The sequence below is a fragment of the Garra rufa genome, chromosome 4 (assembly GCF_049309525.1).
Source record: "Garra rufa chromosome 4, GarRuf1.0, whole genome shotgun sequence".
Classification (NCBI taxonomy): Eukaryota; Metazoa; Chordata; class Actinopteri; order Cypriniformes; family Cyprinidae; genus Garra; species Garra rufa.
The window spans coordinates 991,201-1,009,520 of record NC_133364.1 but is presented as its reverse complement, the minus strand read 5'-3'; the positions used below and the strand labels follow the sequence as shown (position 1 = coordinate 1,009,520).

The window sequence follows — 18,320 nt, the reverse complement described above, 5'->3', positions numbered from 1 at the left end:
TTTTCCGGAATCTGTGCGTGCTTTACACACAACCCATAAAGACATGTGACGTTTGGATGTGAGATGTAATGCGACGCGTATGTTTCACTAAACTGAAACTAACCTGAACAAACTGTGCTTCAGCGCTGATAGTGAGGAGCTGGCTCTGCCCGATCGCCGCTTCATTCCACTTTGCACGCATTTTTTTGTCGTGAAGAGTCGCAAATATATATTCTTAAGGACATCAACAACTAAAATAAACCTCCAGAAATGTGTACAATATGGGACCTTTAAGGTTCTGGAGTGGCCGAGCCAGTCTACAGACCTTAATCCCATAAAAAATCTGTGGAGGGAGATGAAGGTTCGAGTTGCCAAACGTCAGCCTCAAAACCTTTATGACTTGGAGAGGATCTGCAAAGAGAATTGGGATAAAATCCCTCCTGAGATGTGTGCAAACCTGATAGCCAACTACAAGAAACGTTTGACCTCTGTGATTGCCAGAGTACTAAACTAAGTCATGTTTTGCAAAGGGGTCTAATACTTATTTTACTTATTATAATGCAAATCAATTCATAACTTTTTTGAAATGTATTTTTCTGGATTTTTTTTTTTTGTTATTCTGTCTCTCACTTCTCAAATAAACCTACCATTACAATTATAGACTGATCATTTCTTTGTCAGTGGGTAAACGTACAAAATAAGCAGGGGATCAAATATTTTTTTCCCTCACTGTATATAATACTACAAAATAGTACGATTTCTGTCTCATTCTGTGATATGAATCCATGTCTGGTCACGAAAGTTGACCAGAAGTTATTTCAAACTTTGGTGTAAAAGTATGTCTGTGGAGCTTTGTGGAGCACTTTTTATGATTGATGGATGCACTTTATCGGACTTCAAAATCTCAACACCATTATAAAGCTTGGAAGAGCCAGGATATTTTTAATATGACTCTGATTGTATTCATCTGAAAGAAGAAAGTCATATATGCCTAGAATGGCTTGAGAGCGAGTAAATCATGGAGTCATTTTCATTTTTGGCTGAACTATCCCTTTAAGTAAAATGAACAGATACATCTTTTGATTTCATTTTGTTGAAATAATTAATGAGATTACTAAATGATAATTAGAAGTATCTGCATTGTTAGCTCATGTGTAAGAACCAATGCTAATAAATCAGACTATCACAGGTTTGCATGCCTATAAAAACTTGGCAGTTTTTGGCTTGCTGTCCTCTATGGAGGGGCTCAGGGAGAAGCTCTGATTTGCCTACTGATGATTACATATGCAAAATACATAAAGGAGGAGAAGGAGAGTAGGAGGGATGCTGAAAGAACCTACTACGCTGGCAGGAAGTAAGAGGCTGCTTTTATATTCTGGTGCAAATTAGGCGATTAGATGCATGGGGATACTCTTCCCAAAGTTATGTTTAATAACTTTATAACTACAAATTGTTGTAAAGTGCTACTGATAAAATCATAAAGATCACATCACGTATCAAAAAATAGAATTGTCTGGTCAATACGAGAACTTCACATGAAAGTGAAAGAAATCAACTGTCACTTTCAACATGTGGTGAGCATATGTTGCAAATAGAAAACCACAATAAGTCAGGAAACAAAAATATATATATATTTCAGTACACAGATGAAATCATAACAGTTTCAAGAGCAGCAAGAACAGTCTGTGACTATATCGTAACTGACAGCAAAACAATCATCCCAGAGAAATGGATGACTAATACTTTTAAATGTGAGATTTGATAGTCATGATAGTCTGTCTACCGCAGGACCTTTAGCTCCACAAACTCACACAGACACAGACAGGAAGTGGAATGATTTGTCCTTGCACCTGAAGGCCTCTGGGGAGGAACAGGAAGCTTGTTTGAAACCAGCAGTCTGACATAAAGTGCGCTGTAGGTCATCAGGAGCTGCTGAGCAATCGCCTGAAGGAAACAGTTAGACGTTTTTCACTTGAACTGTTAGAAGATTCAACCCAAGACTGTTGGTAATGCGCTGGTCAATCAAAAGAGGCAAGGAAGCTTATAATATTCATAATATAACTAAAGCAATAATTATTTTCCCTGATAATAATTAAGTTGCATTTAATTATTCATTCTGCAATAGTCAAGGTGAATCACCACATAAATGAAAGAGGATTCATGCTGCCTAGTCTCCTATGATGCATAAGCTGACCAATCAGAATTGTTATGCAAATAATGGAACATCATTTCCATATAAATAAACGAATACTTTATCGAAAGAGGTCACCTAAACCTGCAGATGAACTGCCTGATTTGTCTCATTCATTTAGCTATAGTGATAATTGTTGGTTTGGTGATGGGAAATATTTTTATGTGTCCTTATCGAGGATTTCTTAATATATAATAGAAAAAAATTGGTAAACTATTCTAATCCTATATTGTTACCATGTGTTATATTTGATCAATTCGAACTTTGTCTGATTTTAAACAGCTTTCATGTAAAATTCATTCATTTATATAAAATTTTATTGGTTTTGCTGTACTTTGGATCAAATAAATGCAGGCTTGGTGAGCAGAAGAGACTTCTTTAAAAAAAAACATTAAAAATCTTACTGTTCAAAAACTTTTGACTAGTAGTGTATATGTTGTTTATGAATAATTTATATTTTTTTTCACCTGATTTGGAAGAGTGGTGTCAGGCATTAAGCTGAAGTTTTTGGTGAGTTTAGAGTCTTCCCGTTGACTAGTTGATGCACTTCGCTCTCGTCCCTCCACCAGCAGCGGCTGCTCTTCTTCTGGAAGCTCCTCGTCCTGTAATCCAGCCTCGAGATCCAGAGTCGTGACTTCGGTCACTAGAACTAGGTGGGACATTCTTTTCTTCAGTTTGTTCTGCAGGGTGAAACAGGAACTTTGTAACAGTTTTTCCATTTTCTCACAGTGTTATTTTAGTTAAAGGTGACATATCATGAAAATATGACTTTTTCCTTGTTTAAAGGAGTAGTTCACTTTCAGAACAAAAATTTACAGATAATGCACTCACCCCCTTGTCATCCAAGATGGTCTTTCTTTCTTCAGTCGTAAAGAAATGGTGTTTTTTGAGGAAAACTTTTCAGGATTTCTCTCCATATAGTGGACTTCTATGGTGCCCCCGAGTTTGAACTTCCAAAATGCAGTTTAAACGCAGCTTCAAAGTGCTCTAAATGATCCCAGTCGAGGAAGAAGGGTCTTACCTAGCGAAACGATCGGTTATTTTCTAAACATATTTACAACTTATATACTTTTTAACCTCAAACCTTCATCTTGCCAAGCTAGACAAGACGAGCATTTGAGGTTAAAATTTATATTATATTATAATATTTTTTTTTTTTTTTAGAAAATAACCCATCGTTTTGCTAGAGAAGATCCTTCTTTCCTTAGTGCCATTTGAAGCTGCATTTTGGAAGTTCAAACTCAGGGGCACCATAGAAGTCCACTATATGGAGAGAAATCCTGAAATGTTTTTCTTAAAAAACACCATTTCTTTACGACTGAAGAAAGAAAGACATGAGCATCTTGGATGACAAGGGGGTGAGTACATTATCTGTAAATTTTTGTTCTGAAAGTGAACTACTCCTTTAAGTGCTTCAATCGGGTGTCCGGTGCATCTACCAACCCAGAAAAGGTGAAAAAAACAACAACCCAGTAACTTTGTTTAGGCAAACCTTTCTCTGCAGGCTTGTGAAAAAACAAGCCGCTCAGATTTTGCTCCCTCGTGACGTAGTAAGAGCATCTTATTATAATATTACCACCCCTTAATCTGCATGTTTCCACCTAATGCACCACCATTTGGTTTTTGCAAGTGACAACGGTGTACCAATTTCAACGCCATGGAAAAAGTTTAAGCGAAGCATGCTAACTGTTCTGTCGTTTATTGATTTATTTACTGTATATTATGCTACTGCCACACAGATCTAAGCAATTTCATGCAATTTCTTTCCCAGCTGTTTACCTTCACAGACATTACCGACTGTTTTTGTAACTCCTGTGTGTTCTTAACATAAACTTGTGTGTATTTGACCATTTAAGCACAATAAGACTTGAAAGACAACTTAGTTTAGTACTCACATGCTGTGTGACAGCCGCTTTCTGTGCACATGCTTCAGATGTAAAGTTTAAACTAATATGGTTTAAAACTAGTGGTGGGCCGTTATCGGCGTTAACGTGCTGCGTTAACGTGAGACTCTTATCGGGCGATAAAAAAAATATTGCCGTTAATCTATTCTCAAAGTTGGGTTGGGAGCTGGGTCTAAACTACGCAAGATATGATGACTTTCACCTTGATATTTTAGCGCGGATGACGTATACCTAGTCGAATTGCACTGTAGGGGGCGAGAACGAGTCTTCAACTTCTGTGAAATTACCACATCAAATGAGACGTGCAAACATGGATGCAGCTATGAAGCCGCTTCAGGGCAGGTTCGTGCGTTGCTAGACCCTTTTTACTGGGGCACGTGCCCCAGTGAAAATCTGCTGTGCCCCAGTAAAATCTCAAATTTGAGTTATAATTTACTTTGATAATCCCTAAATAAAGACATTAAACTATATGCAACAACTGAATTGATGCTTCTAAAAGCAACGCAGTTTAATGGAAGACTATGCACGCAGAAATGCGGCGTCTGTGTATTTAACGGCAACGCGCACGTCGTGCAGCCTTTTGCGCAGAAGTACTTGGTTACACAAGTTTGTATAGGTAATTATGTTGTAAATGCAATTGTCAAGCAGTTTGTGATGCATTTTGGAAACAGGAGATGAGCGCCTGGTCTAATGCGCCACCTGGCCCGTTCTCGAAGACTTACTTTTAGTCATTATTTGGGTAGCACACATATTCTGAATGCCTTCAGCAGAATTCAAATTAGCCATTTTAATCTAGATTAATCTAGATTAATTCCAAGATTTAATCTAGATTAATCTAGATTAAAAAAAATAATCTATGCCCAGCCCTATTTAAAACGCATGATAGACATGATAATCAAAACCAAACAGATGTTTTTTTAGAAGAGTATGAGCTGTAAAGGCACAGCTCTATTCTGGAAAAGGGGGCAGGGAGCAGCAGCTAATTTGCATTTAAAGACACAAATGCACGAAAACGACATGTTTCTGCTTACTCAAAATAGGCATTTTCAAAATTACATAATAAATGATCTGTGGGGTATTTTGAGCTGAAACTTCACAGACACATTCTGTGGACATCTGAGACCTATATTACATATTGTAAAAAGAGGCATAAGAGGTCTCCTTTAACTATACTGTTGAAGTATGACATTTGGATTTAATCAGCGAATACAGTTGTTTGATGTGCCACTGCATTTGTAGCACGAAACATTTCTGTATTGATTATTATCTGTGGAGCCCCGGAGCATCAACATAAGAACAAATCGATGAACAAAAGCAAGCCAACCTGTACTTGATCCCTGACAAAACTCATGTCATCCAGCGCTTCAGTCAGAGATAGCAGACACGGGGACAAGTCCCAGTACACACAGAAGAGCTGCAGACAGGAAGAAAGATCAAGCAGAGCGCCAGTTAAACAAGTTTGCTGATGGCTGTAAACATAATCAGTTCCATCAGAAGAAAACAATCAAGATAAGGGTGCAACTCAGGAAGGCATTTAGTCATCTGATTATACAGTAAACAACTATTTTAGCCTCAAACCACTAAACCGTTAACCATCACACTTAACTTTCTGGCAGATAAATTCTTGCTTAGTCAGACATCTTATTTACGATGTGATATGCATGCAAATAATATTGGTCAATGTAGGAAATGTAGTTTTGTGAGTACGACGCCACATATACTTGGTTAATTAATAACTAATATTTTCTGGCAAGCTTGATTACATAAAATGTGTACAAAGTACATCACACAATCAACGCTGATCAGATCTAATCAGTTCCTGTTACCTTCTGCCATAAAACTTTAATTGACTCCTCACCGGATGGAAATCTTGCAGGTAGTATGAGTTGAGATACAGTATATAGTAAACATGCATAACAGTGCCTTGCAAAAGTATTCATACCCCTTCATTTTTTTTCACATTTTGTTTTGTGGCAGCATTATGTTAAACTGCTTTAAATTAGTTTTTTCCCCACATCAATTTACACTCCATACACCATAATAATGACAAAGCAAAAACCAGATTTCCAAATTGTACAAATTTATTAAAAATAAAACACTGAAATAAGTACATTGCATAAGTATTCAAATGTTGAAGCACCTTCACAGCCTCAAGTCTTTTTGGGTATGATGCGACAAGCTTTGCACATCTGCATTTGGCAATTATCTGTCATTCTTTGCCTCACCTTTTCACCTCTCAAGCTCTGTCAGCTTGGATGGGGGCTGGCAGACATTTTCTAGAGTCCTAGTTGTTCTAGAGTCCAATCGTCTTCCATTATGGATAATGCTTCTGTGAACCTTCAGTGCAGCAGATTTTTTTCTGAACTCTTCCCTAGATCATTGCCTTAACTCAAGTCTGTCACTGAGCTCTACAGGCAGTTATCTTGACCTCAGGACTTGGTTTTTGCTCTGATATGCATTTTCAGCTGTTAGACCTTTTCTGAGAGGTGTGTGCCTTTCTAAATCATACTCTTTAAAATGAATTTGCCACAGTTTAACTCCACTCGAAGTGTAGTAACATCTAGAAGCAATATGAATGCTCCTGAGCTAAATTTTGAGTGTCCCAGAAAAGGGTATGAATACTTATGCAACGGGATCTTTTCAGTTTTTTTTTTTAATAAATTTGCACAATTGTTAAAAACCTATTTTTTGCTTTGCCATTATGGAGTAGGGAGTGTAGATTGATGTGGGGGAAAAAATAATTTAAAGCAGTTTAAGATAAGGCAGCAACATAACAAAATGTGAAAAAAATGAAGGGGTATGAATAATTTTGCAAGGCACTGTAAATTAAGTACAAAAACAATTACCTGCAGTTTTCCTCTGCCTTTCTGCACCCAATCAGCCAGTCCCAACAGCAGCTTGTGTCTGACCATGTGCTCATTAACCCCCACCAACCGCACGTCTGTGTTCATGTTGATCTGAAACAGATACACCTGTGAATCTCAGCTACATTTAGGACTGAATTGGAGCGAGTGACGTCATCAGACGCTGAAGTCATGTGACAGCCCACCTCTTTGTTGCTGTAGTGGAAGATGAGGTTGATGGCAGTGGTGAGGAGTATGGCCACCAGACTGACACACAGACAGAGCACCCAGAAGTCTGTTGTGTTGCCATCGAGGTACATGTGAATGGTCGAGTACACAGCACACCACAGCACCGCATACAAGATCTGCAACAGACACGCAACACACAAAAAAAGTTCTGTATTTCCTTGAAGTCACCTGATCCAAATTCCTGCCTGATTATTTGTGCTGTCTGCTGATTGGAAGTGTTTTTGTGCAAAATAGTGAGAGGTGATTATAAGGAAAATGTCAGGCAAGTAAGAACATGATTTCTAAATCCAATGCCATTTTTTAGTTTTATTGCACTGTTGAATAGTTAACTACTCTCTGAAAATAACTCCGTATACAGCCATTATTGTCTATGTTCACAATAATGGCTGTATGTTGAGTCATTTTTTATTGACTTTATAGTTATTGTTCTTGGTGTGAATGCTCATTAATTAATTACTTTATTTACCTAAATTAAAGGCACAACAGCCATTTAATACAGATTTGTACAATGGCATTTTAATTCCAGCGTGTTCAAAAAAGATTATGATATTTAAGTCGTAACATTTCGAGAATAAAGTTAAAATTACGAGAATAACATTGAAATATTACAAGAATAAAGTTGCAATTATGAAAATGTAGTCAAAATATTTTGACAATAAAGTAAAAATATTTTAAGATTAAAGTATTTTAATTAATTATTTTGTCATTAATTATTATTTATTAATTCATTAATATTTATTATTTTAGATAATTCATTCAACACAATTATGGAATTAAAGTTATAATAATTTGAGAGCATATTCTAGCCTATTGTGCATACAAATGGTCCGGATTGGGAGCACCGAGAGATATTGCAAAGTCTCAGCTTTCAAAATCTGTCAGTTTTATAGTGAAATACAAACATGCTTATTGCAATAATGTGTTTTTCACGCTCACCTCAGTTTAAGCAGCATGTAAATCAGTCATCTTTCCAATTACAATAAGACAATTTTTTCATTAAATTAGGCTATTCTGTTTTTTTTTTTCACTTCTTCTGATGTTCCTTCACATTTATATCATGCTATAAACGTGAAATAAAGAGAAAAACACATTTATAATTTGTATTTTGTGATAAAACTGAGCTGATTGCAATTACTGGGTGGCTGGAATGAATAAAAGACATTAAATATTATTTCCAATCATTTACTGCATTATATCGTGAATAAAACTGCTTGTGAATAGTCACTTATTTACCTCAGAAAAGATAACAGTATAACTTACGTTAACGATTTGAAGTCCACTTCAACCTTTAGAATGTTTTATTGTTGTTTTTAATTAAATACATGTGATGAATAAAGGATTGAACACCACAGATTTTTTGTGGAGTAGGTGGTGAAATTTTCACAAAGAAAACAGTATAATTTAAAGACACGAATATCCCGTAATCAATAAGATGATTGATTCACATGAATACAGCGATCTGTCCTGTCACATTAAAGAGTGTGAAAAACACATTATTGCAAGACACATTGCTTGTATTTCTCTATAAAACTGACAGATTTTAAAAGCTGAGACATATTTTTATATTAAAAGTACCAAAAGCACAAAGCTTATTGCTATTATTGGTTGGCTGGCGCACTGACAAATAGGCCTAAAGAATGCAATCATGACGCGAAATATTATTTTTATACCCTGTGAGTATAACACATGCTATGATTTGTGCTAATAAGGTCCGTGTACCTACGTATAATTGGTTTTCTCGTTTTTGTTTTCAAAACAAACAAACGAATAAATGATTGGTTTATGCAATATTTACATTTTCTCCGGAACACAAAAACGAATTTCATTCATATTTTCTATTTTGTTTTCATTACACGTCGTTCAAATGCAGATATTAAAAAGTCAACAAAACCAAATCGAAAAATTAAAGTTTTTTTGAACAAAGCGCGTTTTAGTACACCGGAAGCTCGCTGCTGCCGCTGAAGGTTTTCACTTGAGACATAAAACATAAACGTAAACATACGGAGCCCGCTGTGTCACCTGCAGGAGAAAAATAATCAATCCATGGCGACGGTTTTGCAATTCGTCCCCTCAGTTTATAAACCGTACTCACGAATTCTTAAACTGTTCCCTCGGTTTAATAAATCGTGCCCACGGATTAACAATCCTGGAGCTCAGATTTTGTAAACCGTTCCCTCGGATTTTGAATCCGTACCCACAAATTCATAATCTGTGCGCACGCTTTCGCAATCAGTTCCCACGGGTTTGTAAACTGTACTCACGGATTTGTGGCCCCGCCCCCAGATTCAATAAGGCTACCTGTTTATAGGTGCTGGATGCATTGTATTGCCTTTATTAAACTTTATTTTTCATAGTAGGCTATATGAGACCATGCAACTGACAAAACAATGGTTTTAGCGTTTATTTTACATTAATAACCAATAGAATAGCTGCTAAAACACCACATCTGTGTTTTATCCTAATGATGATTAATGTAAAATAAACGCTAAAAAGAGGACTATTTTGTAAGTGCGAATCATGCTACTTTAACGCACCAAAATAAAATAATAATTGAAGAGCGGCTTCAAACGGCTTTGGCTTATTTTTCAAAATATAAAATCGCCTGAATTTTGTAAAAAAAAACGTTTGGAGAGAAGGTAAAAAGCAATACAAAACAAATAATTTACAGGTTATGTTTTCATTCCTTTGCTCTCAAACTGAATGCAATGTAATAAGAGGCCTTAATTAATAATAACATTAACAGTGAAGCATGCATCTAACTCTGGGTGAAAAGCTTATAATAAAATCGCCAAAATTCGTCTACGTGTTAAGAATGAGTATAATTTCCAAAGCTGTAAAAGGTTATTTAAAAATAAAGCATTCATTATAATAAACAGTTTACTGTCTTAATGTCTCCATTTTTTTAGTCTACAAATTAAAATAATAATTACAATTATTAGTATTATTTACGGTGAGCATTGCTGTCACAGACATAAGAACCCTGCACAGGCCTCAAATCTATAGGCCCTAGATGCTGGCCCGAGTTTATCAGAATTCAGTAATATGGGTCCCAATCCGACCAAACCCGTCTTTTCCCCCTCTTCTCACAAAACAGCGTATACTACTGTTTCAGCTATTAAAATAGTCCAGTTTTGTATGTAACGCAAAGTGATTATATTTTGTTTCGTTTTTATTAAGTTAATTTAGAAAAAACATTTGGAGCATTTTTTTGTTCGTTAAATATAAGTTTTTGATTTTTAAAGTAACGACCAAGCGGCAAGCGGCAGAGAATGAGTTGATCATATTGTGTTTGATCAATTTTGCCTTCTCAGATAATCACAACTTGCCTAAAATAAATATAGATCTAGGCCTAAAAGAGTTAAAATATAAAACAATGTTAATTTCAACGTTAAAATAATATAAATGTGCGGTATTAGGCACAAATGCAATCGTTTGTGCTGAGAGCCGCTTTGCAGGACATAGAGGAGCCAGCGCAATCACTTGCATTTTTGCAGTGGATACAATTTAAAATATTCCGTTATTTTTGCCTATAAAGGTACGAGTAATACATTATTCGGAACTGTAAATGGTCTACTTTTATTTGTGTGCACTCACAATATCAACAAAATGTTACAAACGGTGCTTGAAACATTGAAAACAAACATGATCCCCTCATGTCATCTCAAGGAGCGCTTCTCAGCAAAACTCAGCAAATTAACTCACAGACAAGATATTTATAGAAAGCTTTAAATTATTACTTAACGAAAGAGAACAAATCAAAAACAAAAACTATTTCATTATGTAGTCTGTAAAGATTAATTTCTCTCTAAAGGCGCGTCCAAAGAGGAAATGGCGATCGGCAACTTCATCCTTGCGAGACACTGACTCAGAAAACACAAGCGTTTTAGCGTTTATTTTACAATAGCCTACTTGCCAATGGGATAAAACACAGGCGGTGAATATAAACACTTTTATATTAGTTTAGTGTTGAAATTAAGATTGTTTTATACTTGAACACTTTTAGGCCTATAGATTTTATTGTAGGCAAGTCGTGATGATTTGAGAAGGCAAAACTGATCAAACACAAGCTATGATCAACTCACTGTCTGCTGCTGGCTGCTTGGTCGTTACTTAAAAAAAATATATATATTGAACGAACAATAAAATGCTCTAAACGTTTTTCTAAATTAACTTAATAAAAAAATGAAATGAAGCAACCACTTTGCTGAACTATTTTAATAGCTGAAACAGTATATAAGCTGTTTGCGTCACCGTAAATAAATAATACTACTACTAATAGTAATTATTATTATTATTTTAATTTATAGGCTAATAAATGAGTGCACTTAAGACAGTAAAATGTTTCTAATACAATAATTCATGAATGTTCTATTTTTAAATAACCTAGAAATGTGTTTGCGAACTATTCATTCTATGAAGACATATTTTGGTGATTTTATTATAAGCTTTTCACCCAGAGATAGATGCATGCTGTTAATGTTATTATTAAATATATATTATTACATTGCATTCAGTTTGAAAGCAAAATAATTAACATAACCGGTACAGTTTTGTATTGCTTTTTACCTTCTCCTCTCCAAACTCTATAATTTTTCAGAAACGGTTTATAAACTCAGGGGACGAATTGCAAAACCTTCACCACGGATTGATTATTTTTCTCCTGCAGGTGACACAGCGGGCTCCGTATGTTTACGCCCGTCTCAAGTGAAAACCTTCAGCGGCAGCAGCGAGCTTCCGGTGTACTAAAACGCGCGTTGTTAAAAAAAACTCTAATTTTTCGATTTGGTTTTGTTGACTTTTTAATATCTGCATTTGAACGACGTGTAATGAAAACAAAATTGAAAATATGAATGAAATTCGTTTTTGTGTTCCCGAGAAAATGTAAATATTGCATAAACCAATCATTTATTCGTTTGTTTGTTTTGAAAACAAAAACGGGAAAACCAATTATACGTAGGTACACGGACCTAATAATCCCACATATATTCAAATCAATTCCAGTGGCCTGGCAACTTCTCCTGGGGCTCTATTTGCATGCGCAAGCCCAACATATTATAACTTTAATTGCTATGATTTAATTCTCATAATTTAGACTTTATTCTCGAAACATTTTCACTTTATTCTCAAAACTTCTCGACTTCATTTTTGTCATTTTGACTTTATTCTCCAAACATTTTGACTTTATTCTCAAAATATTTCAACGTTATCCATAAATAATGACGTCTTTAATCTTGTAATTTTAGATCTCAAAATTTTTTTAAATGGCACTAAAATGGCATCTTTTTTGTTTTGTTTTAATTAGTGAAAGTGAGATTTTTTTCTTCTTTAATACAGTAATGAAAATCCTAATGGTTTCAAAAAAAGTTTAATTTCTTTAAGAGACTTGTCTTAACTTGTCTTTCTATTGATTTTGGTACTTTCTATATTAAAAGTACCAAAAGCACAAAGCTTATTGCTATTATTAAGTGGCTGGTGCACTACAAATAGGCCTAATGAATGCAATCATGATGTGAAATATTATTTGTATAACACATGGTATGATTTGTGCTTATAATCCCACATACATTCTAATTAATTCTAGTGGCCTGGCAACTTCTCCTGGGGCTCTATTTCCATGTGCAGGTTCAAAATATTATAACTTTTATTGCTACGATTTAATTCTCGTAATTTTGACTTTATTCTAGAAACATTTTGACGTTACTCTCAAAACATTTCGGCATAATTTTTGTAATTCAAAAACATTTTGACTTCATACTTGTAATCTCAACTTTATTCTCGAAACATTTTTACTTTATCCTTAAAATATTACAACTTTAATCTTGGATTTTTTTTTATTTTTTTTTGGCAATAAAATGCCTTTTTTTTTTTTTATTAGTGAAAGTGAGATTTTTTTTACTTTTTTAATACAATAATGAAAATCCTAATGGTTTAAAAAAAAGTTGAATTTCTTTAAGAGACTTGTCTTTGTTTTGATTTTGGTACTTTTTACATTAAAAGTACCAAAAGCACAAAGCTTATTGCTATAATTGGGTGGCTGACACACTACAAATAGGCCTAATGGATGCAATCGAAGACATGGAATATTATTTGTAAACTCTGCGAGTATAACACATGGTATGATTTGTGCTAATAATCCCACATAATATTCAAATAAATGCCAGTGGCTTGTCAACTTCTCCTGAGGCTCAATTTGCATGTGCAGGCTATATTCGCAAAATTTTACTTTAATTGCTACCATTTAGTTCTCATAATTTTGACTTTATTCTCGAAACATTTTCAAATTTTTCTCGAAACATTTCAACTTCATTTTTGTAATTTTGACTTTATTCCCCAAACATTTTGACTTCATTCTTAAAATATTTCGACTTTATCACCAAAATATTACAACTTTAATCTTGTAATTTTTTTTTTTTTTTTTTTTTAACATGGCACTAAAATTCCATCGTTTTTTTTTGTTTGTTTGTTTAAATAGTGAAAGTGAGATTTTTTTTCTTTTTTAATACAATAATGAAAATCCTAATAGTTTAAAAAAAGTTTGTTTAAGAGACTTAACTTGTCTTTCTTTTGATTTTGGATTGAAATATGACCTGGGCCTATATATAACAGGTTCTATGAGTTTCTCATAGTCCTTTTGCCTTTGCTCAGTGCTGGAATGTGTGTGAACTGCTGTGTTTAACAGTGAGTTTCTTACGGGTGACATGATGACATTAAAAATGTTTGAGTTAAAAAGTAGGTATCTTCTGATGGATGGGTGGTCCAGTGCTAAATGAAGTGGACCCTCAAAGTCTGCTGTTGGAATCTGAAAAACACAACATGAAAGTAAGATATTGATTCATTCAGAAATGTGTAGAAATACTGGAAATGTACTAGCCTGGAAGCCTTTGGATTCCAGCAGAGTCCTGCAGTGTGAAAAGTCAAACGTAGGAGTGACCCAAGTGGATGTGGACACAGATGCCACACAGTGACCTGAGAGAAAAACACCAGCTGAGGTCAATTAAACAGTTTAACGTTGAAATCTCATCTTAAACAGTCTCTGGCTGTCAGAGAGAATTTGACCGGGATTAAGCCTATTATGAACTAAAAATGAAAGTAATGCATCTGCAGGAAGCAATGTGGATTTACTGGATCACATATTTTCAATTCCTGTGGTCTTAAAGAAGATCTGCAGCATGACTTGTTGAGAAAGACTCATTAGAGCATTACAAACATTTCATTTAAAACCATTGTGTCCCTCAGGGCAATAAACCAAGGCAGTAAAAATCACACTGCAGTCACATTCCCACTCAGCGTAAGCTGGTTTGTTAGTAATACTAAAGGAGTACAGGCAGAGAGAGAAACAGGCCAGCATGTACCATTCCTCCATGTGGACGCTCTGCTTGGTTCTCCTGCCGTGACTGACTGTCCTGTGGGGGATTCAACATCACATCTTTCCTCTCCATTACACTGCCGCTCCCTCTCCTCCATGGTGACGGCCACTGTCAGAACCTGCTGGAAAACACATGCACCGAAATATTACCAATCACTGTCACTGCATCCTTTCACACTGAGGACAACTGAGGGACTCATTTGCAACTATTACAGAAGGTTCAAACACTCACTGATGCTTCAGAAGGAAACACAATGCATTAAGAGATGGAGGGTTTGAAGTTCAGGGTAAATTTAACTTATTTTGTCTTCTGAAAACATGTAAGTATCCTCTGTAGCTTCTGAAGGGCAGTACTAAATGAAAAAAAAAAGAAGATATTTAGGCAAAATAAGAAAAATTTACACATCTTCATTCTGTTCAAAAGTTTTCACCCCTGGCTCTTAATGCATAGATTTTCCTTCAGGAGTATCAGTGAGCGTTTGAACCTTCTGTAATAGTTGCATACGAGTCCCTCAGTTGTCCTCAGTGTGAAAAGATGAATCTCAAATTCATCCAGTCATTGTTGGAAAGGGTTCAAATACCCAAAAAATGCTGAAAAACAGAATTTGTGGGACCTGAAGGATTTTTCTAAAGAACAGCAGACAGTTTAACTGTTCAGAACAAACAAGGGACTCATGAATAACTATCACGAAACAAAAAACACAGCTGTGGATCATTCAGGTAACAACACAGTATTAAGAATCAAGTGTATGTAAACTTTTGAACAGGGTCATATTTTCTCTATGTAAATGTTTTTAATGTGAAATACTTTATTCAGGTCAGTACTAAATAAAAAATAACATGAATTTTGTATGATTTTTGGTAAAATAATCAACATTTTGCAGATTTTGGCAGGTGTATGTAAACTTTTGACTTCAACTATATAATGCTATGAAAGCAAAATAGCCCAATATCCCACAAATATTTTCTTGCCCTAAGAAAAAATACAGTGGCAAAGCATTTCTGTTTTAGTAAAAAAAAAAAAAAATACTAATTGCATTAATTTCCAATAAGGAAGTCAGATGCTAGATAGTTGATAGAGCAAAAAAAAAAAAAAAAAAAAACCTGAATTCTTAGGAAAGTACAGAGCCCAGCACATGATATGCAGGAACAAATATTTTGTGGCCACAAATTATACATATGTTTCCACAACTTATAATTAAATTAGCTCCCTCATGTGATTAAAATCATGGACACGTTTGATTAATGTGTTACTTTGTTTCAGGTATATCATGGCTGCACTGGTTTCCTTATTTTAATTTAGTTAAACCATGGCTACAGTTTGCTTAAAAAGATTTCTTAAAGTCATAATGAAAAAAGATCATTCATATTGTGGCGTACGTCCAGACTGCAACATATTATCAAAAAGTAAACTGGGTGGGACTTGTTCTGTGCATCGGCTGTTGATTGGATGTTAAGAGGTGGGCGTGTCACTCCATAGTGAATTTTGATTAAAAAAGACGATGTAATAAATCACAAAATCTAAAACATGCATTTTAATAACTAGGCAAATTTTCATTTAATTTAAGCCCCCAATGTATTGTAGGTCAAGAAGACATAACATTATAACAGTATAATGTAACATAAGAAAAGCTAAATTCATAATATAATTTCATAATTACAAATGCTATTCAAATAAGCCAAAAAATGACAAAGAGCATGATTGCAAACCTTAGGTCAGGGCCCAGGTTTTCTCAGTCGTTGCTTTCAGCACAGTTCACTGCCTGTATAAGAACAGGAAACACTTGCAGTCGACTTCTCTTTTTCAAGTTTCATACACAAGAAAGTGAGGAAGATGTTAGGTTTCTTAACAGCAAAGAAACTGACAGCATTTCTTAACCGGTTTGAGTTATTGTAAGTGGTTGCCAGCTGTGTTTTTATATAATATACATCAATATGCATTAACCTTTGCATGCATTATAGAGAAGCTGCTTCAAGAGCTGGTAATGTTTCACAGTTGTGACCCGGGGAACTCAAATCAAATGGTTTACAGCAATTTCAACAAACCTGTAAGCACAGCAACTGACACGATAGCATTCACAGCTGACTCCACTGCAGCCTGCAAGCTGAAGAAAATGAGAGACATTATTATACAGCGTGTGTCTAAATATAGCTTACCCTGAAAATGATCCTCCATCTCACTCACACTTACCTTTGCTAGTTTTATAATACAGCAGACATGTTTAACTTCTGAAAAACAGAGTGTGAATGTGACAGTGAATCCATCTCTTCATTTCTCTCACTGGGTTCTTCTCAGTCATGCCTGTTGTTGCCACCACCTTCGCTCTTCTTTTTTTTTTTTCTTGTTAGGCTCCTCCCACTGTTTTAACTCTTATGTATTTATCTCTTCAAATTTGCTTTGTCTTTCTTATTTTTTTTCCCAGCAGGCCTCTCTCATGGTCTCGTAAGCTCTTTCTTTCTCTTTCACTCTCCGTTAAAGTGTCTTCCTCCTTTATGTGAATGCAAAACTGATTTTAAACCCTCCCCCTCATGCTCTTCCTCTATCTCTTTATTTTGTGTCGTTTCTTTTTCTCACTCAGCTTGTGACTCAGCTCAGTCTGAACACATGACTGCAGGAATTTCACAATTTCACAGACCCATGGTGAAAAATGTGTGAGCTTGTGCTTGAATGTGCGTGAGACCAAGAAAGAAAAAGAGACAGGACATAATAATGTTGAGATCTTTCTATGTGTATTTATGTGTGTTTGCTAAAACTGGTGCTGGTCAGGGAGTTTGTAGAAAATAAACAAAACAGGTTCAAAATAGAGTCAAAATTCCAGTTGCAATGGTTTTGTATGTTGGTTTCTTATGTTGGTCAGAATTGTGTTAAATAAGGATATTTTTAGTGGATTCTGTCCTCTGAACCAAAATATCAATCATATTTTTATAATGTCTCTTGGGTAAATAAACACAACATTGTTGTCCAGATTCAAGACGCTAGATGTTTTTAACCTTAGACTATAAGGCCACAAAAAAACACAAATGTTGTGTTATAACACTGGCAGTGCACTAATGCCATCATCAGGATTTGTTAAAAAATGCATCTAAATTTGCGCAGAAACTCAGGTGTGTAACTGACCATATTTCACATAAAAGACATTTACATATAGTCCACAAGAGAAAATAATGGTTTAATTTATAAAAAAAATACCCTGTTCAAAAGTTTACATACGCTTGACCCAGCAAGCAATAGTCGTCATTTCACCGTCTGGGTTAACTATAAACCCGATATAGTCCGGCTATGTGTAACCCTTTTCCAGCCCAAATAATCTTGAATTTGGTTGCATGCCATTTTTTGGCAAAATAACTAGTTAGATGTATGATATTCCATCCTGTAAGTTTTATGGTTTAATTTTTGTAATTTTAATTTGTCATTTTTTAAATTGATGACTAGTCTAATACTGGGATATTTGTAGACGTCTATTAAATTTTCACTGACAGCCCAAATACAAACCTGTTTTAGCCTAGACGTCTGGGCTGTGTTTTCACGGCTAATAGACGTCTTTTAGACCAAAAAATGCTTGCTGGGGATTCTTAACACTGTGTTGTTACTTGAATGATCCACAGCTGTGTTTGTTATTGTTTAGTGATAGTTGTTCATGAGTCCCTTGTTTTTCCTGAAGAGTTAAACTGCCCGCTGTTCTTTAGAAAAGTCCCTAGGGTCCCACAAATTCTTTGGTTTTTCAGCATTATTGTATATTTGAACCCTTTCCAACAATGATTATAAGATCCATCTTATAAAACTGAGG

General features: G+C 35.1%; 1 protein-coding gene and 1 long non-coding RNA gene across 2 annotated transcripts; both read right to left on the bottom strand.

The window, feature by feature from the left end:
* Positions 1-1,626: 1,626 nt before the first annotated feature.
* Positions 1,627-14,630, bottom strand: LOC141334144 (transmembrane protein 268-like). Its single transcript, XM_073839279.1, has 8 exons — positions 14,519-14,630; positions 14,038-14,132; positions 13,858-13,965; positions 7,124-7,282; positions 6,921-7,031; positions 5,399-5,488; positions 2,638-2,850; positions 1,627-1,923 (listed from the first exon to the last, which is right to left on the bottom strand). The coding sequence occupies exons 1-8, from the start codon at positions 14,628-14,630 to the stop codon at positions 1,759-1,761; spliced, it is 1,053 nt and encodes a 350-aa protein (XP_073695380.1). The 3' UTR covers positions 1,627-1,758.
* A 1,612-nt stretch (positions 14,631-16,242) lies between these two features.
* LOC141332712 (uncharacterized) lies at positions 16,243-18,196 on the bottom strand. The gene is made up of 3 exons (XR_012355358.1): positions 16,724-18,196; positions 16,579-16,637; positions 16,243-16,295 (listed from the first exon to the last, which is right to left on the bottom strand). It is a non-coding gene; the product is annotated as an uncharacterized lncRNA (long non-coding RNA).
* Positions 18,197-18,320: the final 124 nt, after the last annotated feature.